The sequence below is a fragment of the Lissotriton helveticus genome, chromosome 7, assembly GCF_964261635.1.
Source record: "Lissotriton helveticus chromosome 7, aLisHel1.1, whole genome shotgun sequence".
NCBI lineage: Eukaryota > Metazoa > Chordata > Amphibia > Caudata > Salamandridae > Lissotriton > Lissotriton helveticus.
The window spans coordinates 446792769-446815712 of NC_136068.1; the positions used below are offsets into that span (position 1 = coordinate 446792769).

Below are 22944 nucleotides of genomic sequence, written 5' to 3' on the forward strand. Positions count from 1 at the left end.
AAAAGTTCTTTTCAGAACTACCTCCCCGTTATTAAAAAATTGGTACAATATTTGGAACTGTGCCAACCTCTATTTCTCTTAGTTCGCTTCCCAGTTCGCTCGCCGGTACGCGAACCGGAAGCGAACCAAAAACAGTAAGTATAAGGGAAGGAAACAGACACTTATGTTAAAAGAAAGACAGCTATAGGGGAGTAAACTAGAGATACTATTACCCGTAATCCACTGCTGATGATGTCACATATTACATCATTCATGACATGCTCAGTGACATCATCAGCAGAGGATTGCGGGTTTTTTGGCAACATGCCTTATCCACGGTTTAATAACGCTGCCTTTTGCTTTATATAAGTTTTCAAATTGTATGAAATATATACCAATAGGTCGTTATGAACCTTTAGGTAGTGCTTTTCTTCATGAGGTCTGGTCGCTTCCATACACATACAGATGTTTCAAAGATGATCAAGAAGTTTATCTGAATGGAGAGGAATGCACTGAGACGCCAGATCATTCACTAATGTGTAGGCACATACAGTTACACGGTTCATGCAACAAACACCGACCAAATATGGCTTGCGTGTTGCAAGGCACGCCAGTTCCTGCTATCATCCCCACGTTCAAGTTGTTGGAAAATGGTAGTTATTTGATGCTCAATAATGAAGATTGTTCTGAGTTAATTAAAAGTATTCCTTTTATCGTAACAGTAAGTGAACGGGTTATTTGCTGCAGAAATGTTCTATTTCCTCCCACACATGAACATAGGGAGTTTTCAATCTGGCCACAAATACCAACCTTGGGACACGTTTCAACGGCATGGCAAGAATAAGAGCTCTTTTGTCTCAGAGAGAGGTGGCCTTGAGTTCGGCCCGTGAAACTTTCGTACTTCACATAGCGAACACCCGTACAGAGGTGCACACCCTTTTCAATTAAGATTTGCCTTTCAATTTCAGCAACATGTTTCCGACTATCTTTAACGCATCCTCCACAAAGTCCCTGGCGCACTTTTTTAAAGTTGTTACCAGTGGTCTCGTGACTTCATTTGAGAAAATCTTTGGAGTCATCCCTGCTTCCTTTCATTGTATTTTCTGCACTCTGGTTCGTGGATTGGCATTTTTACTTGCATTACCAGCGGACGCTCTTGTGCTTTTTTACATTTTTAAATATGGATGTCCCTCCTATGCAACCTCCGACCCTGCAGCTGCTGACACTGTTCCGCAATCGCATGCTAGAATATTATGGCACAATGCCGTTGGCGATATTAAGCACGGCATATGGATTATCTTTTCGATTCTCCTACTTCACCTGTGTCCAGCCTGTATTTCACTGCCTGACCTGTGATTTCGATTGGGCCATTGATTTGTGTCTCTGCGGACCGGTTTCTCCTGACGTCGACTTTAATCAGCTGATGACTCCTATCATTACTCACGAGTTGGTTTGTCCTGGCGAAAGGATTATGGCTGTGGCATTGATGCATGGACTACTTCGTCCCTGGAATTTACTGGCGGCAGCACAGTCTTTCTTGGAACAGAGCTTTCTTGAAAACCCACCGAGCTGTCCTCTGATGGTGATAGAGGATCCGGTGCTGGGAGAGCACGTATGTTCTTTTCCGCTTTTAAATTGGATGGCTGAACTGTTTTCGGATGAAGACGGTGACTTCCTATTGGAGGCTGTTGCAGCTTATTTTGCATACACAGTTATGTCATAGACCTTTTTCATGTTTGATATGCTGAGTACTAGCATTTCATTGACAATTTATTGACTTATTTGTCAAGTTTTTATTATTTACCTTGCCTATTGGCTTAAGACTCGATAAAGTACTTGGCTGTTTTATTTTTCTTTAGCATTAAATTTTCCTAGTTTTTAATGCTTTACCTTGCGGACCGTCCACATATAAACTTGCAATCTGCTCTCATGAGATGGCACTTCTATTATCTTATTCAGTTCGTTTCCGGATCATGAGGCGGTGTCATCTAGGTCCTGGATATCTTTACACCGTGTTAAGTTAGCATGGGCTCATTACCGGTTTAAACGCCATTTTTCCTTTTTTGCAACTTCTGCACACGACACTTAGTTGTTGCTTTAGCTTTCCACCTAGTAGTTCATCGTGGTTTACATGAGAATAATATGTTATTGGTCTACTATCTGCTTTACTTGTTAAACTATATCTGTACAGCGAGTGCTAAAGTTTCAAGAACAACACGATACAGAATTGTTATGAGGTCTGATCTCCACGACTTCATACTCATAACATAAGTGCAACTTCTGCCAATTCTGGGCATGAGGCGGGTTTTATATTGCTTTGCCGAACACACATACACAACAGTTGATGCGGTTCACATGAAGAGAGAGCTGGTGTATGCTGATGTGATTCCTTCAAATCTAAGACACTAAAGTATGGGCACGCCCTAAACCAACACAAAGAGACCTTCTTAGCAAATAATATATTATGTGTATTAGGGAGGGTGAGATATAAGCAGCCGCAGGCCGTGGAGGGAGTTACGATGGGGCAGGGAGGCGGGGAGGGGGAGAAGCAGGGTGGAGCCCTCTCTACCTTGCCCCTCCCCCTCCCCGCCTCCCTGCCCCACCGTAACTCCCTCCACGGCCCGCGGCTGCTTATAAGTGTTGCTAACTCTTATTCATTTACAGCATGTTAACATACTGTCACCATTCGCTTTTTATGTACTAGTAACTATGCTGGTAATTTTGCTACTGATAATATGTGTACTTGTATTCTCCACCCTGCTTCTCCCCCTCCCCGCCTCCCTGCCTCACCGTAACTCCCTCCACGGCCCGCGGCTGCTTATAAGTGTTGCTAACTCTTATTCATTTACAGCATGTTAACATACTATCACCATTCACTTTTTATGTACTAGTAACTATGCTGGTAATTTTGCTACTGATAATATGTGTACTTTTATTATCTAAGGTACTACGCCTGAGAAGACGGCATTAGTAAATAAACATTTCAAATACACATCTGTTCTTCTTAACTCCATGTTCTGGTTTCTAAGAAATCTATAACGACCGACTGTTCATGAGTTCCACGTATCCTGAGGTACTATAAGTTCATATTCTGGATTGTCTAAACATTGAGAGTTTGTTATATCCAATGTGACACTGTACCTAGCTTGCTAAGGAGTTTTTGATTACTAACGTGAGTTTTGGGACACCCTAATTCGCCGAGGTTCCAATCCTCTGTCCACAGTTCTGTGTGAGAACAGAAACCCTGCGACAGGGGCACCCCCGACCCTTGCTGGAGGTTCATCACACTTGCGATACAACTCCAGCAATGCATTCGCCGAGGTTCCAATCCTCTGTCCACAGTTCTGTGTGAGAACAGAAACCCTGCGACAGGGGCACCCCCGACCCTTGCTGGAGCTTCATCACACTTGCGATACAACTCCAGCAATGCGCCACCTTTACGGCACAGATACATCACGCATCTGTGCTGTTTTTGCCCCATGATGCGCCGCATTGTAAATGCAGCACACCATAGGTGACGGAACAGCGGCACAGAATGACTAACACATCCCTGGTGATGCGCCAGTCATCATAAATGTATCCCTATGCTTCTTATCTTGTTAGAGATGAACCGCCATATGTATCATCAAAGTTTTTTGCATTTCCTAAATAGCGAACTGTAAGGAATAAATAGCGATTCTTTACCATTCCTAGTTTGCGATGAGCTATTTGCTAATTAGCCGAATGTAGCCCAATGAAGCCCAATGTAGCCCAATGTAGCCCAAAGATGGCCGCCAGACACACAAAAAAACAAATGTAGCCCAAATATCAGCCAGATGTAGCCCAACTATAGCCCAGTGACAGCATGACCAATCAGCTTCGCAAACCTCCGTTACGCGAAGCGGAGCGCTGTTACAGATATATATCTTTTTTTGAACGTTAATTTCTCAAAATCCACTGGAGCACATATATTGAGACCTAGCAAAGGCACATCGGGCTACCAGTCCCTAATATTTTGCCAAGTTTCGTGCAAATCCATTCAGCCGTTCGATTATTATTATTATTATTTTTTTTTTGCCCCGCGGGGCCCTTTTAAAACCTCCACATCAAACCTAGGGGGTCAGCGAGGATCTACTATGCCCCCTTATAGTTATTTCCCCCTTTGTTTTGACCTCCTCTTGTCTCTCGATCCTACCGAGAGACAAGATGGCGGCCGCTACGGACTGTTTGGAATGTTGACAGACGCCGGAGAACCAATCAGCTTCGCTTCACAAAGCTCCGTTGCGCGAAAAGTCCGCGTCCTGGGCCGCTGCCCAGTCCGCTGTTACAGATATATATCTTTTTTTAAACGTTAATTTCTCAAAATCCACTGCAGCACATATATTGAGACCTACAAAAGGCACATCGGGCTACCAGTCCCTACAATTTTGCCAAGTTTCGTGCAAATCCATTCAGCCGTTCGGGCTAAAAGTGAGGCCAACCGCCCTATGGAAATTAACATGGGAAAAACGCGTTTTGGGACCCCCCTTTTTTCTCGGCCCCCCCTTGACGAACCCCCCCAAAATTTTCAGGGGCTGCTCAGATACAAAATGTGCCATTTTCCTGAAAATTTCAGCCAATTCCGTCCACAAACGCCAAAGTTATTAGACATAGAATTTTCAAAAATCCCATAGAGAAAAAATCCTAACTATATATACCTACTGGCGACCGCCAGTAGGTAATATATATATATATATATATATATATATATCCATACTAATATTATAAAGAGAGAGCCCAAACCTTTGAGGCGGGTAATCTTAGTAACCACATCACCAATCACAACACCCAATACAGCGTTGGAAAGGGCAGTTGCAGCAGAAGGACATAGGCTATGCAGATGGCCACCATATTTTTTTTTTTTTTGCTTGCAGAGTTTTATATAGCGCGAACTTGACCCAAACTGAATCAGGTATCAGAGGGCTTTACATAGCACCAGTTACGTTACATGAGGACACACATTCATTTTTGTTAGGCACGGGGAGATTAAGTGATTTGCCCAGAATCACAGGATGTTTGGCGTCCTTACCAAGACTCGAACCCAGATCCCCAGGTCCGAGGTCCAGCGCCTTAGCCGTTAGGCCAATTGCTCTATACATTTAAAAGGTAAAAGAACCATGCCAGCAAAGTAGTCCCTTGTTGGCGTGTCTGCGTTGTGCTGTGGGCGTGGGCTGGGGGCGTGACTAACACTGGGGGTGTGTGGTACTGTCATCACATCGCGGGCTGTGGGTGTGTGCTGGGGGCGTGACAAGCATTGGGGGCGTGTGTCCGCCCTTCATGCCATGTGAGTCGTACATACAAGCGCCAATTACGTTGCTGCGCAGCATCAAGGGGCACGCTGGGGGCGTGACACGCTGGAGGCGTGAGAAACGCTAGGGGCGTGTGTCCGGCCTTCATGCCATGTGAACGCAATTGCGCTGCATCAAGGGGCATGCTGGGGGCGTGAGAAATGCTGGGGACGTGTGCTATGTTCCGCCCTTCATGCCATGTGGGTCGTACATTAATCAGAAGATCGTCTGCTGTTGCCGTGTGCTGGGGCGTGACAAACGCGTTCACCTGGAGGCCTGGTAAGTAACGTTACTGCAGCCTCTCCTGCGCGCTGTTACTGAACTCTCTCATTCAATGAAATTACACGTGCCTGCTACCATCAACCAGGGCTCTAGCCGGGCTCAGGCGGCGGATCAGTACACTAATTACACGCGCCTGATAACATCAACCAGGGCTGCAGCTGGGCCTCAAGCAGGGGAACACGCGCCTGTTAACATCAAACAGGCCTGCATCTGGGCCTCAAGAGGGGGAACACGCAAATGAGCGTGTCTGCGGGGACAATTACTGCAGCCTCTCCTACTCGCTGTCACTCAACTCTCTCATTGAATGGATTTACCCGCGGCTGATAACTCTCTCATTCAACGACATTACACGCACCTGCTAACATCAACTAGGGCTGTAGCCGGGCTCAGGCGGTGGATCACTACACCAATTACACGTGCCTGCTAACATCAACCAGGGCTGCAGCTGGGCCTTCTCCGTCCCTATTCTAATGAAACAAAAAATGTTGTCTACCGCGAGATTTTAAAATAAATTGCCCTTGCCAAATACACACATTACACACATTCTATTTCATACCTTGACAACGTCGGGACGGGCTGCTAGTATATATATATATACACTTGAAAAGTACACAATAGAAAAGGAAATGGATGGAAGACAATCCTCTTCAGCTTATCCAAAAGCAAACATTTGTTAATATACTGCTGAGAATTACAAAAAAATCAGAAAATTAATCCATTATATAATACAATATTCTTTTGATTATTTAAAATCTCCCTGACCATAGAGTCTCATATTGTGGTATACGCATATCTGAATTTGTTGTCTAATATGTGTTCCTACCCCTAAAAGGCAAACTCTACAACTGCCTGTCTAGTGTTTCTATGATAACTATTATTGCGATTATTTATATATTTTCTTTTTTAAGATACATAGTTCACTAATTAAATAATTAAAGTGACTTATGCTTACAGAAAGTGCATTGTGCTTATTCCCTAAGCCAATGTGAATACAAAATCCTAGGACATCCAACAGGATAAGTGACCATACACGTTGGAACCAATAGAGAAAAAGAATTGTCGGGAGATAATGTGTATATTAAAAAATATATATATTTAATTAAACATAAAGTAAAAATCATATAGAGACTAGAGTAATAAGTCAAACTATATGATACAATAAAACATTAACATATTAAAATCTTAAACACAATACATCAAATACATTCATTGAAAAGCAAATACATCATTATAAAAGCGTGAATCCTGGCTAGTTTGGAAAGAGGAGGTGTTTACTGAAACAACAATTGCATCTACTACAAATATATTCTTTTGATTATTTAAAATCTCCCTGACCATAGAGTCTCATATTGTGGTATACGCATATCTGAATTTGTTGTCTAATATGTGTTCCTACCCCTAAAAGGCAAACTCTACAACTGCCTGTCTAGTGTTTCTATGATAACTATTATTGCGATTATTTATATATTTTCTTTTTTAAGATACATAGTTCACTAATTAAATAATTAAAGTGACTTATGCTTACAGAAAGTGCATTGTGCTTATTCCCTAAGCTCCAGGGTAAGATGTATGAAGGATATTAAGGGGCCGATTCTGATTCGTTAAAATCCCCTACGAATAGCAATACGGAGCATTTTTCCCGTACGAATCGTACACCTTCAATGTCCCCTTACGTACGATGAAGTACGATCTGAACCCAAAGCAGATCTCCGTACGAATCGTACAAAGACCATATGCCTTAAAAATACGTACAAATCACACTCAGAACACGCAGTACGCAACGTTCGTACGGATCGAAGCAGCTTTTTCCGACCCAGCAAGTACGATTCATTACGACAACACTCTGTATGACTCTTTTTCTACGGGAGTTTAAAACGTCCGTAAAAGTATATTTCCACTCGAACCGTGTGCGAAACGGACCCCCCCTCGGTACGTGAGTACACCCCATGATTGCAGGGGTATGGTGCATAGGGGTACGACGCATCGGGGTATGGTGCTTAGGGGTACCAAGCATATGTGAATGTGTGGCTCTCCGTACGAATTGCACATACAACGTTTTCCGTACGAATCGCATTCTCGGTCCCCGGTCCAGATCGTACTTGTCGGGTCGTACAGCATGTTTACGATTCGTATGGTTCACCGTGAGGGTCCTGTGTCGTACGGAATTTTCCTTGGTTTTTGTAGGGTACGCAAAGATTCTGACTTATTTTTTTCCTACGGCTCGTACTACGCGATTTGGATGGATTTGTATGATTCGTACGGACACGGCTACGAATTCGAATCATCGTACGAATTAGTTTCCCGAATCGGAATCGACCCCTAAATGTTACATGCCATAAGGTGCCTTATTCTTCTTAAAAGTGCATAGTGCCAAGTACTTACTACCTCAAGTAAGTGACAAAAAGTACAAGGAGTGGAGGAGTTTCAAAACAGATTATACCCAATAAATGTGTAATCTGCAATAATGCTGGTATCTCTGTACTCTTTATATAGAAAAAGAGTGCAAAAAACTGTTTATATTTAGTCCAATCTCCAATAACTGATACTTGATAGGCCGACAAACCTAACTATATAGTTCAGGCTCCCCAATATTCATCAAAGTGCTTCATGCTTTCTAGCGTGTGTTTAAAGTGCTTTGTTCCTGTCTAAAAAAGCCTTGTTATATATTATATAATGTCAAATTGGCTCAAACCCATACGATAACAAACATCAATTACTATAAATTAATTTTATAGTCCACCTCTTATCCATACCTTCTAACCTTTATGAAGTAAAATCCACCACCTACAATGATTTATGTCAATGGGTACACTACATACTTAATGCACTTCCTAAAAATGTTTGCATAAAAATAGTTATTAATAGCCTACTTACTCTCTATATCAAAAATATCCAATGTATTGATTTCCTTTTCACAATGGATGATTCAAAAAAGAGTATTTAAAATCACTAGTTAGGCCCAATTCATTTAACATTCCTATACACAACAGAATGAGATGTATTATTTCCAACACAAGGTTATAAAACTCTCCACTGCTCATTATAACGGATTCATATGGCTTTATCTCATTCTTCTAGAGGAGAAGATTTACAGAAAGGTGTATAGTTCTGCATCCGTATTCAGGCCCCAGGACATCTCTGTACCCAAATTGCCAATCCATCTAGATTCTGCACGTCTTAGAGTTAACTCTGTATCTCCTCCTCTGATATTGGCCGTTATATGTTCAATGCCACAATACCAGAGTGTGTTCTTGTCTAGAATCCCTTCATGCTCTCTCCAGATGTGTTTAGCATCACATATGTAAAGTCTTTATTTGATATGACCCGCAAATGTTGGAGGACTCTCAATTTGAGTTTGTTTACTGTGCTGCCGATGTACCTTTGACCTCATCTACACTCCAACAAGTAGACCACATGTGTGGATTCACATGTGATCCTCTCCTGGATTACTTTTTTTGATTCTTGAATTGTAGTTATTTCCGACATATTGCAGCCATAATTGCAGGCTTTACATTCTATGCATTTCACAAAGCCCTTCTGTGATAACCACGTTGTTTTTTGCTATACATTTTTACTAGAGAAGTAACTTTGTGTCAATAAGTCACCCAAAGATGGTGCTTTTCTATAAGCATGTTCTTTAATAAAAGGTTTCAATTTCTGATCTCTTTTAAGAACACTCCAATGTTTATTGATTACCTGTTTCATCTTCTGATGTCAACTGTTAAAATCTGTGATAAATCTCATTAGTTCCCCATTCGACTCAGATGACATTCTAGTATCCTTAGGTAACAATAAATCTTATTTCTTGGCATTGGTGGCTCTTTCACGTGCATTTTCTAGGACTATCATTGGATATCCTCTCCTACAGAAATGCTCAAGCATTGTGGTCACCTGTTTTTCAAACTCCACATCCTCTGAGCAGTTCCGACGAGCCCACAGGAACTCACCCTACAGGATGCTCCACTTCAGGGCTTTAGGGTGTGCACCGTTTGCTTGTAGTATGCTGTTGCATGACGTGGTTTTGCAGAAGAGGGTGGTGGAAATTTCCTCATTTTCAATATAGACTCATATCTAAATAGTCCACAGAGATTCTGCTATATGTGTAGCTGAAATGGAAGCTCACTAGAGAGTATTTCAGAAGCCAGTGACAACGTACTCTCTTGCACGAAACTGGCATTGAGGAAGGCAATCGCAGAAATTTTTCTGCCAGGTGTTTTAGACTGTGTGTACACAAGCTAATCTATTGTGCCAAGTGGTCGAATAAATATCACCTGGAGTTGAGTTAACCACAATGCCTGTCTGACCAAGACACGCCCACTGGGCGGCATTAAGGACTGACATTTTGCATAGCTGTTCCTTTCACCAGGCCCTGCCGGAGAACAAGAGCAATCCTTCCCGAAATGCATACGGAGACCTAGGCCGAAGAAATCGCTGTGAGAAACGGATGTCAGTGTGCTGCTGCCGACCGTACTAAAGATGGTTTGAGAGTAATGTTGGGAGTGGTTCTTCAATTGTGTGAGCAAGTTCATCTGGAATATATGTGGCCTGCTCTGGCCACGAAGATACCCCACCACAAGAAGAGCGGGTCCATGTGTTCTCGATTCACGGAACACACACGAGGAGCAAAGTACCTATTCGGTTGGCGGAAGATAGCAGCGGACTGGTTCCGATATGACTCAGCATCCTAACTGGAATTATAATGTTGTAGGAATAGGGATGGCAACTTCCACTATGGCAGAAATATGGACTACGGTAACCACAATGCCTGTCTGACCAAGACAGGTCCACTGGGCGGCATTAAGGACATTAAAAACACCTGAACATTTTGCATAGCTGTTCCTTTCACCAAGCCCTGCTGGAGAACAAGGGAAATCCTTCCCGAAACACGTACGGCGACCTAGGCTGAAGAAATCGCTGGGAGAAATGGATGTCAGTATGCTGCTGCAGACCGTAATAAAGATGGTTTGAGAGTAACGTTGGGAGTGGTTCTTCAATTGTGTGTGAGCAAGTTTGTCTGCAAACAAAACACTCCTTCTGATTGCTGGGGCCCCTCGAGAGTTGGCGCACTTGCCGGCGGAGCACGCCGGTAGTCAATTTCCACGCAACAATTTTCCAATAGCGTGCGCTCTCAAAAACGGTAATCCACACCAAAGAAGTTGCAAAAAGGGTGTTTATTCCTCTCACAGCATGTTTCGGCTGTGAAGCCTTGCTCACGTAAAGCAAGGCTTCACAGCCGAAACATGTTGTGAGAGGAATAAACCCCCTTTGTGCAAATTCTTTGGTGTGGATTACCGTTTTTGAGAGCGCACGCTATTGGAAACTTGTTGCGTGGATATATATATATATATTTTCTGCATTTCTCCACTCCCTTCTGCAACTTGTCACCAAAGACTGGAGCACGGACACCAAGTAAGTGCAAGAATTTCTTTTATTTTTCCTTTAGCAGCTAATCGCCATTATGCTTTTCATATAATTAATTTAAAGTACAACAACACTTGAAAGCCTCAGTTTATTTAATGCATCTTTAATCTACATATAGTGCCTTTCTTTATGCATCTATATACCTTTCATGTACTTATGGATCTATATATTTATTTATTTTCTTCTCATTCAGCATATCCAATGCACTACCCTATTTCTCACCCTATACCGCTCTCGATATATCCTCTACCTCAACTCTTCAACTCATCCCAAACCTCATTCTATTACTCTTTCCAATGCACTACCCTATTTCTCACCCCATACTTCTATCAATATATCCTCTACCTCAACTCTCTCATTCATCCCAAACCCAATACCACTAATATGATCCCCAAAATATCCCTTTCTAGACTTTTCCCTACTCTACTATACCTTGCATCATCTCATTCCTCTTTTACTATTCCAATCCCCCACAACAAGCCTTTCTAAATGTTTCCCTCGCTCTCCCCCTCCATCTCTCTTTTCCTTATCCCAACCCTCCTCCTACTTCCCTCCACTATCCTTTTCAATCCAAATAACAAACTAACATGTCCACCACTCAAATTAATTTCATATTTGACTATACTAATTCACCATTAATCCTTTGTGGGTTCCGGAGTTGTATGATACTTGCCAAAAAATCGCTTCAACACCCCATCAGATGTAGCAAGTGCTATATAAATGCAAACCTTGTTTCCCTTTTCTATCCCTCCGACTTGCTTTCTCACTCCAAATAACTGACTAACATGTCCATCACTCAAATTACTTTCATATTTCACTATACTAATTCACAACTAATCATTTATGCATTCTGGAGTAGCCTGCTACTCACAAAAAAAGAGCTTTGATGCCTCGTCAGGGATCATAAGAGCTATATAAATGCAATTACAAAACAAAATAATACATGAGGCTTGCCCAGTCTGAAATGACACATTGCTGGGGTTGCGTCTGTTTCAGACAGACTCCAGCAATGCGGATTTTTTGCGCCGATGATACGTCAGGATTCCTAACGTATCCCAATCCTTGCGACATGGAGGCCTTACAGTAAATATGGCGGCCTTATTTATGAGGCCCTTACGCCGGCATTGCGTCACTTTTTGAGACACTGTGGCAGCGTAAAAAATGAACCACACTGCGCCATATTTACAAAGTGACGCATCTAGGCAGATGGGTCACTTGTAAACCCCTGCGCTACATTTCACTACAACAGGTATAATGTATGCAGGGTGGAAGTTTCGACACAGAAAAGGCTTGTAGCGTAGAAGTGTTGCAGTGAAATCTATGAGATTTTACTGTGACACTTCTACGGCCTCACTGTGTCAAATCCTTCCGCTTGCTTGAAGGAGGCGTAAGGGGTGACACAGGCCTTTTCACATGTGGCTTGCCCCATGTCAAATGACACGTTGCTGGAGCTGCGATTGTTTCCGGACATACTCCAGCAATGAGCCATTTTTGCGCAGACAGATATGTTAGGATTCCTGATGTATCTGTCAATCCTTGCGACATGGAATTTTCCTAACCTTAACAAAGGTTTATACTTTTTTCCCATTGACTATATGTGTGTGCATGTGTGTATGTGTGTTGTCTGTCTTTGTGTGCGTGCATGTGTGTGTGTCTGTGAATAGTGAGAGAGAGAGATAGAATAGATAACACGTTTAGGGTCATTTTTGCACCTGGAAGAATTTCCCCACCATCCTGTAACGGAATATCAAACGGGAGCACAGGGTTCGGGTATTTTTAAATGTCAGGGTTCCCAAAGGAGTCACCCACAATGGCTTTGATCTTATCATTTTAGATATCACCCAGTTGTTTGAAAGCACAATATTATGTGATCCATTTCCAGGGGAAATAACATGTAATATGTATCACAGCTTTTGGTAGGTAACCGAAAGTGTCACAGTTTCTGTTAAGTACCATAGGCCCAAAACGATAAACATTTTCTACCAGGGTGATAAAGTGTGAAATGGAGTAGCTAGAAATGTGGGTTCCTCGCCCACACTTCGAGCTGCTCATCTGCAACCAGGACTCGATGCTCCATCCTCTCCAGAGCAGCAAGTGCATCCTTACCTTTCCTCATGAAAGGACTGATGCTATGGTCCAGGAACGCCTGTGGTAACGTAGAGTAGTTAGCCATTGGGTTGTCTTTCATGGACTTGAATGATGTTAGACGGATAATCTTTTCCAGAACTTCCTCCTCCAGGTCCTTTTTCAGGAACCGTGCCACTTTCCTGATTTCTCGTATCGGGTCCTATCAGAAAACGAATAGAGACAAACTGATTGGTAGACATGGAAGTCAGACGTTCAGACCTCTCCCAGTAAGAGGATCAGAGGCAGCCCGGTCATTGGATTATTTCTAGAAGTTGGAAACCTATGGTAATTACACAAACGTTCTCACCTCCTTCATGTCCTCATAAAACAGGTACAGGACGCAAGGGTCATCTCGTTTCTCCCACCAGCCCTTCACGTGATCGTGCCACAAACCATACGACACTGTTAAAAAAGACAGAACCACTCTGATCATGTAAAAACTCATTCACTAACTATTTCTGGGGACTGTGAATAGCAGCTTTCTAAGGTGGCTACTTGTGGCAATGCTGCACTTGGGGAAGGTGGTCTTTTTTGGCTCCTGGTATGCACGATGTGCCACGTGAATTGTTTTCTTCGGAAATTATCAACAACGTAAAACAGGATTTAAATACCTAGGTGTTGCCTCCTGGTGTATTAATGAGATGCATTAAAAATGTTGTGCACAATATTGGAGTTAGACAATCCATAAAAAAAAATGTTTTATGCTTGCTGCTTCTCATTTCTAAGGACTGGAAATAACTGATGCTACTGCTACCAAATGTAATGCTGCTCAGTTTAATAACCTGGGAAGCATAACAGGGCGGAACTGGTCTTGCAAGCTTGAAAGTCTTGGTCTGCAGGTCATAGCATAATTAAATATCAAGCACATAACCTCTGAAGCCATATTGTGGCACTGTGTACATCAGGTGTGTTCAAACTGTGTCCAGAAGAGCCTAAGCCATCCCAGGTTCTCCAGAAATCCACAAATGATACATTTACAAACCATCAAAGTTTCAGTAAATAAAAAGCGATGGGAAGGATACTTCATCTCAGCTGCTGGTATTTAGTCCGACAGCATTCCAGTCCATTTTGTTTTCTGTCCACTGTGCCACTCTAGACAGAGACAGCGATAGGCAAACCAGGCTTGGTGCAGCCTCCACTGCCAGGCCAGGCCCTGCCTAAATGGCAACACAACAGCCCAGTCTGGTTCAGAGCAGCTGAAGCTCTGCCGGACGCGGGCCTTCTGCATGCAGGTTGGAGACCCTGGTGCGCAAGGAACTAGGGGCCAGATGTAGGTGGCCATTTACCGGCCGGTAACGGCCTATTTCGGCCGTTACCAACCGGTAAATGGGTTTTTGGGATGTAGGGAGGCAATTTTACCGATTCGGTAAATGTACCGAATCGGTAAAATACCGATTCGATACTTTTACCGATTCGGTAACTTCTAGATGTAGGTGGGACTCTTCTGAGTCCCAAAGGCCTTTCAGATTCGGTATTTTACCACCCAATCCAATTGGGTGGTAAAATACCGAATCCAGGTGTGCTTGCACATGTGTTCATGCACACCTATGCCATGTGACAGACAGACATGCCCTTAGGGCATGTCTGTGTGCCACATGGCACATATGCCTGTATTTGGGGTGCTAGAGGGTGTCAAAGTGACACCTCCTGCACCCTTGCTGGAATCGGTATTTACCGAATCTGTAAATACCGATTCGGTAATGCCCATTGATTCCTATGGGCTTCAATGCCCATAGGAATCAATGGGCATTACCGAATCGGTATTTACAGAATCGGTAAATACCGAATCTTAACGATTCGGTATTTACCGAATCTGTAATACCTACATCCCCCCCCCTCTATTTTACCACTTCTTAAATACCGTATCAGTAAAATTCGGTATTTAAGAAGTGGTAAAATAAAATTACCTACATCTAGGCCTAGATCGATGAACGATAATGCCACGTGAATACTCAATATTTTCACTGTGGTGACATTCAATCAATCATCATTCCACCCGTCTCTCTGCTAGAGAGCTGAATTGCAAGGCCTTAATTGTGGAATATAATCTACTGCGACCCTCTGATACGGGGCAGAGTTTAGTCTAGAGCCAGATCACGAGAAAGGAAGGGCATGTAGGGGAGAGATGAAGAAGCAGGAACACTTGATAAACGAAATTTGGACTGAGAAAGTTTGGATGAAAAAGGATTTGGAGCATATCATGAACCTCACCATGGCTCTGCCACCACCCAAACCAAGCTCTACGAGGGAATACGGGATCCATTACATATGCAAGAGGAAGGGTGCCTGTAGAAGTGCAATGTTTGATGGACTCTTGAGGTAAAATGTACACACGTTCTACGCAATATTTGTGTGCCCCTCTGCTAGGTGAATAGCGAATGTGCAGAACCTGGAACTAAGGGGCCCATTAGGATGGCGGGCGGACTTCCGTCTGCCTGCCACCCTAGCGTTGCTGGGACCGGCCACCAGTGGTGCGGCGGTCCTGCACCGGTGATTAGGATGCCACTGCCACTGTGGCGGTGGCATCCTCCATTCCCTGCATTGTGGCAGGCGGTGCTCACAGCACCGCCCTCCACAATGCTGGGAATGCACGCATGCATTGTCATGAACAAGGTGACAGGCACCACGAGGTGCCTGCCACCATGTCAATGACAATGCAGGGGGTACCATAGGTACACCCCTTATGCACCCCCCAGCCCCTAAAACCCTGGGGGCCCTTAACGGGCCCCCGTAAGAGAATTCCGCATGCCTTTCCGTGGCAGCAACACTGCCACAGAAAGGCATGTTTCCACCCCCATGCTAATATGGATGGCGATGTCTAGCAAACACCGCCACCATATTAAACCGATTTCCGCCCGGTCGACTTATCGACCGGGCAGAAAAGCGGCGACGGTCTTCCCGTCCGCCCGGTACACCCCGCCATACTAATAGAGCGGGGGGTAAATGGGTGGCGGGTGGGGAAGGATGTAGGGCGGATCGCCACCGCAATGCAGGCGGTGGCGATCCCCCTACATCTTAATGGGCCCCTAAGTGTTAGATGCACCCACACCTAGGCTTACACACCACTCCGGTCAATACTGGAGTTAAAATGACGGGAAAACACATGCTGGTCTGCATGGGTCTAGAGTAGTACACTGATCCCAATGCATTAATAATGGCCAATTTCATCCAAGCTGAAAGCTGCCCACTTGCACCCCTTTTCGTCTTGCTGGCTGTTATCTCACCAGATGTCCCTTGTGCTTCTCATCTCTCATTATGACCCCTACTCTAATTCTTCATGGTGATGCAGCACCGTGCTCCCAAAAGGGCAGGGAGCACAGATATCCACTGCTGTTGTAGCGTCTCAGTTTGCTTTCTGGCCCGGTATTTGTGAATAGGCGGGCGCCAGTAAAGTGGTCAAAATTGCAGTTTTTTCACAGAAATTAAGTGAAGGTAAGCCTTTTGTGCTTAATGTACTTGCCCGCTGTCTATTGTCAAAATATCACACAAGAGCACACCTTGCCTAGAAAAGTCACACAAGATATTAGGAGGAATCTAGTTTGCAGCGAAAATGCATCCCTCAAGAGAGTTTCTGCTCGAACCAGTCTCCCACACGCAAACATTTACATGTAACTGTGTGACCGCAAAAATGGCAAAACAAGTTTATGCAATTCACATTACTCGTAATTCCCAATTTTTGTGAAATGTTGTCAATGTAATAAAAATGTCACCTGGGCATAGTAGTCAGTACTGCATGATCAAACTTTGGACTGACTCTGAATAATTATTTCTCTCACCTTCCCCAGCCATGTACTTTTCCAGGAACTCCGCCCACATCTTTATGGGGGGGAGCAACTTCACTGCCATCTGGAAAAAGTAGAATGACACAGCCACGTCCTTGGCATTGCGGGCCATGTATAGAATCTGCATAGAAAAGAAGATAGGAATGTTAGGTCCAGCAGGCATTCTGTTAACAAAGGTGGACTTTCATGATTGCCTTAGAGGTCACGTGATCCACCTCAGCACCTATCACTTCAGCTAACCTCCTGCAGACAAAGCAGTGCAAACTCTGGGGTTTGGCCTTTCCATGGTCCAGCTCTGAGTCCTACAGGTTTTGTCAGATGCCTAGCTCTGATATTGAACACTCATCTGTTTATGAGGTTCTTTCTGACCGCAGCGCGGGGACACACCAATCAGTGTAACCAGGCGCTTTACAAACTCTTTATTATTATTATTATTATTATTATTATTATTATTATTATTATTATTAATAAACGTAGTGGCAAACAAGTTCCTGTTAACAACTGAATTGGCAATATTGGTTGTGTTTGTTCCATAGATACATCCCCAAAAACTTTGTTTCAAGCAGCAGTCTTTCAGTTTGACATTATGGAAATGCTGTAAAATTGGTGGCCCACAAAGACGATCATCCATAAGTTACAGGTAGTCAGACAAACGGGTAATGTGTTCAAAGGTAGCAGGGAGCTACTTTTGCTTTGCAACACCCATATGGCAGTGACTGATTGGTGCAGAGGGGTCATGTAAAGGTCAAAGAAGAGAAAGTTATGGAATCAGCTTCACTGGTTAGCTGTGCACATTAGAGTGACAAGTGTAGAGTGAGTGTCAGGACTCAGGGATTAGAGGGGCAAATTCAGTATGAGTCTGCAAATAAATTAACTGGAAGCAATGTCTGAGGATAGCAGTTTGGGGTCGTTAGGAAGGTGGCATCATTTGTAGCTTGGTCAGCTTGCCACCAAAATGTAGAGTAGCTCTCTGCAAGCAATACTTGTTTCCAAAAAAAACTTAACCTCTGTCTGTATCACATTCATATGATCCTCTGTAATGTAGTTTTAGTAACTGCATGTGTAGTCCTGAATACACCAACCATTCACTCAGTGATGGATGTTGTTCTATATTCCCTTGATGTTTCCTGTAATACTGAATATATTGGCAAACTTTCATGTTTTTTGTGGGCTCAGAAGCCTAATGGCTCACGACTGTGCCTTGCACATTTCCTGACAGCATAACCTCATTTTCAAACCTCAAAGAAAAGTAGGGTTTTGTGATCATAATAAGGTAAGTGCTATGCAGGTAGATGCTATCTTCCCCTCAAGGACTTTTTGAGCTTCCTTGGGGAGAAGATCCAGCCACCTAAACATTAGATAAGCTGTAGCTGAGAGTAACAAGCTTCTTGAAGTATTCTTCATTGACTTGTATTAAGAGAACATCTTTATATATTGGTTTACTTTTTTATGATTTTAGCTTTTTGGCTCCAACTGACCTATTCTAGTGAGGGCCATGGTCAGTTGAAGTGACACTTGTCTTTGATATTTTGCTGAGCTGCTTCTTATTTCCCATTGAATGCTAGTGTTTCCTTAAACTTCCCAACAAGTTCTGTTTTCGTTTTAACACAGTGATCCAGCATATTGGTATGAAACTACTTGATTGTTGCTCTTGACTAATACCCATAGTATTGTCTCTTCTTTTTTAAATTTTCTGCAACATCATGTTCTTTTGTTAACTTTGCATATGTAATTCTCTTTTCGTTTATAGCCTATTTTATGCTAATTGTAAAAATATTCATGCTCCAATATTTACATAGGATTAAAATCTTAATTAAAATTAAGAATTAGGGTCATTTCAATAATGCTTTTGAGAATAAAAATAATTTATGATTAACTGCCCTAATCTTTTGATGGTATGACATAGTAGGTGAAATTTTGTATAAAAATGTATAGTGTTTTATATTCATGTTTGTATTGGGTTTGCAGTCTTAAAGAAATCCTGTCATTTTAGAAGTCGAAGCGGGTTGACTGACTGTGTACTATGGAAGATTTATTTGAATACATATGAACTGAAAAGAAGAAATCACTGAACGCATCTGAATGTAATGACTCTCAAATAAAAGAACCTACAGACCTATGTATTGCATGTCCTTGAATGGAAATAGACTAGACTTCTCCCATTTAAAAGGGCTCCATGGCCGTACTGCCACTTAAACTGGTGGAAAGTATCTTGCCGTTTTATCCCTGTAAGGAGTAGGAAATGACACATTTTATTTAGCAAATGGAAGTGAACAAACATGTGTTCATTATTGACAATACCAAACAGTGGTCTAGAATCTTTCAGAAATGTTCGGAAGGATTGTGGATACTTCTTTGGGCCAAAATGAGAACTTTAAATTTCTACCATTTACTCTACATCACACAAGGTAATATGTTCTGTTTTGAAACTGGACTTTTCCTCGTTTTGATTTAATATTTATATCCCCGATGCCTTCTTTCCTATGTTCCTTTTAACCATGTAGCTGTCTAATGATCTCATTGGCTAGATCTGACACAGGCTACTGAGCTTTCTACTGTAAGAGTTCTCAGACTCTTTCCCTCCCTCTCATCCCACTTCACAATCCAACCATCTAATTCTCTGGGTAGTTTTATCTGCAATAGGATTTTAGGTCTCCTGTTGGGGCCTGAGTTCATCTAAGGATCGAAAGTTCTCTTTCTTCTCCCTCTTTCTTCCATTTCTTCTGATTGATTGCCAACTGCCCTAATCCTTCAGTGCGCCGCTTAATTCAATTCCTTTACCCCCAAAGTGTGTTTTTATAATTCTTTGTGGGATGATGTATGACGGTTTCAACCTGCTATTGATATGGGTTCCTTTTGATCTCCTGCACACCCTTACTTCACGGTGTGGTGTTATATTCTGTATATTTAAGTTGTTATATAACCTGTATTCCTGCCTCTTTAACTGCATGTGCCATGTTATGTTTCTTTACACATTCTATATTCTGAACAGAGCTTTGCTCATACAGCATTCTGCACTGCTTGTCAGTTGTAACCTGGATACTGCTGTACTAGGACTTGATGCTGTGCTGATCAATAAACATTTAAGAAAATCAACCTTTTTCCTGTATTATTACATGTGGGTTTTTGGATGATGACTTTTGACACATCAAGAGTGTTTTGCGGATGCTAAATTTTGGTGTTTAGTCTCCCCAGATGTTGTTTGTGGGTTGGCTATGGTTTCCATCTCTGAATGTTGTGGGTTTAAGTGTGAGTGGGGTTAGGGTTTGGGCACTGGCACCTTTATTCCTTGTAGTCCAATAGCGCAGTAACACTTAGGACATTTTTTTTATTGCAGTCCCACTGCAACACCCCATTCGGGGGGTCACGGGGCAGATGGGGGGAGTGGGGGTTACTGGATCCTCGGACACTGGTTGAGGTTGTTTGGCACTGGTGACCTGGTTACACCCTACTATGGCTCTGCAAACTGGGTCATGCACACCCATTCTGTACAAAGACTCTCGGGGTAACGTGGGAGGACAGTCAGAGGTTTCACAGAGAGGTAATGTGGGGGTCCATTGCTCAGAACTCCACAGTCAAGCCCAGTGCTTAGCTTTGTAAGATAAAAGTGCTTTGATAACACAGCACGGGTAATACTACACAATTCACTGGGGCTCAGCTATGGGGTTGTCATTCCAAATACAATTCCTACATAAGCATTTACACTTTCCAGTGCTTTGACCAGTCACTCTTTTGACAAGGGAAAGCCATAGCAGCTTTATGTAGCAAGTAAATAACATGGCAGACTTCTTGTAGGATGCCAATCCTAGCAGATGTAGCATCTAGGCTGCATCCTGGTAAAATGTTTTGCGAGCATTTTGTGCCTCTGGGCCAAGATCACAAGAAGTACACATCTGCAGGGAGAGCCTTCAGGCTAGGTTCCGGATTCTAGTTTGGCGGTGACAGCAGCTCCCCTACTGGATTCATTAGGAGTTGGGTAGCAGTAGTATCAGGCCTGCAGGCACTACAGGGGTGCTGGACAGATTTGGATTCTTCTCAGGCTTGATTTCTGTAGGCAGTACACTGCAGGAAGGCAATGGAAGACTTGGAGACCCCTCCCAACATTGGTTACCTCTGCCGTCGCTCATGAGGGCAGTAAGTTATTTCTGAGTGTTTCACAGTTGTTTTCTCTTCGTGGGCAGTCACACCTCCTGCAGAACCAGCACTCTCCTTCACTCCCTGAGCAGGAAGGCAGGTTTCTGGGTATTAGGCACACCTTCAACTTCTCCAGCATGTTGTGCAGGCTTCAATGATGACCCACACCTCCTGGAAACTGGCTGCCATGAAGACTTCAGCCCTGGGCACATAGCAGCTCTGTGAATAATCTGCAGAGCACTTCCTTTCTAGGTCGAGAAGAACCTGGAACAAAGTGAGTGGTTTCCAGACAGGGATTGTGGATCCACTGTCTAAGATTTCAGAACCATACGCACTGCTCTTCCCGGCCCGGCTGAAGGTTATTTATGGAGAAACATCTATTTTCTTCGACAGCTCAGAGGAAGCGGCGGATTGGCTGGAAATAACATTTACACCAGCGGCATCACAGACCTCGCTCCCGTCGGTCCAGCTGCGCCGGATGCTCACACCACGGGATACTGGGAGTCACATGGCTGAAAACTGAAGAGACATGGAAACTGCGGACAATAGCCCAACTCCAGAACAAATTACAAACAGTCAAATTGACGCTCTTTTGACAGCGGCAGCACCGGCAGCACATGATGCCCAGAATACAGCTGATTTGTTGCAGTCATCAGATGCAGCGACAATGCGCTCTGAATCTGAAACGAGCCTGACACTGTTTCCTTCCATCACTGCACAAATGGCCAGGGACTACTAGAACTGTGGTACGGTGATGGTCGGGAGTGGTAATGTATATGATATTCCGCATTTCGCTTTGCTTTATTATTCATGAAAGCTAAATTTGAAGGTCAAGATATTGGGACTGTTGGTTGTGCGGTGTAATGCCCGACTAGAATGGGGCAGTTGGTACCTTCTCCCCCCTAGCGAATGCACTCTGGCATTTCTTATTTGGAGTCCATGTTGGACTTATGTTTCAAGTTTGGTCCTCTGTTGTTTTTTTGGGGGAACCTAGTATTGGGGAATTTAGTTGTTTATGCATGCTCGGCCCTCACATCCATGATATCTCACTGGCTTAGAAATTCACATGCTGCAGGGACACCACACCTTCTGTTTCAAAATGACATCACATAATAAGTATAAATATTGCACCTGGAATGTAAGGGGCATGGGCTCGGTCCATAAGAGGCATCGTATTCTGGCACAGCTGAATGGGAGAAGGATAAACATAGCTTTCCTTCAGGAAACTCACCTGAATCACGATGAAGTGTCTAAATTGCGGAAGAAATGCAGGGGACAATTGTTTTTCACTGCTTATTCCGCATTTGCTCGGGGGTGGAAATCTGGGAGCGAGATACTGTACCCTTTAAGTTACTAGAGCAAAGAGTGGATCTGCAATGCAGATATGTACTGCTGCATGGCTTACTAGATGGGGAACACATAATCCTTGGGAGTATATATGCCCAGAACACCGACCAAGATAGATAACTGGCTACCCTTAGCGTGGCTCTGACGGACAGTTCCGATTACCACTGGGTACTAGGGTGTGACTTTAATGCCATGCTGGATATTGATTTGGATAGGGCGTACCCCCCGTTACATGCGGCGGAGAGTCTAAAACAAGCGGAAGCACTCAGGGGATGGACCGGGAATTGGGGACTGCATGACACCTGGTGAGTGAAAAACCCGAGACACAAAGAGTATTCCTTCTACTCCCTGCCACACCAGCTACATACCAGAATAGACAGATGTTTTTGCTCTGAAGCACTGCTTGGTTCTATTGATGGCATGTGTAAGAATGTCCGAGTGGTCGTTACAATGAGTCACTGGTCATGCGGGGTATTAGTTTGGAGCGTTTTTATTGAGAACGTTTGTTCTTAGTTTTCCGTTTAGGACAACTCTCTTTCTAGATGTACAGTTCATGAAAAGACAAC

The 22944-nt window shown here is 43.4% G+C and overlaps 1 protein-coding gene across 4 annotated transcripts in view; it reads right to left on the reverse strand.

Moving 5' to 3' along the window:
- The window catches only part of LOC144768587 (sulfotransferase 1 family member D1-like), a 353317-nt gene that overhangs the window by 113102 nt on the left and 217271 nt on the right, over positions 1-22944 (reverse strand). For all 4 annotated transcript variants that reach the window (XM_078652379.1, XM_078652378.1, XM_078652377.1 and 1 more), the window contains 3 exons: positions 16892-17018; positions 13423-13517; positions 13095-13275 (listed from right to left, as the gene is read on the reverse strand). In XM_078652379.1, the coding sequence (XP_078508505.1) occupies positions 13095-13275; positions 13423-13517; positions 16892-17018 (403 nt within the window). The remainder of the gene's footprint in view (positions 1-13094; positions 13276-13422; positions 13518-16891; positions 17019-22944) is intronic.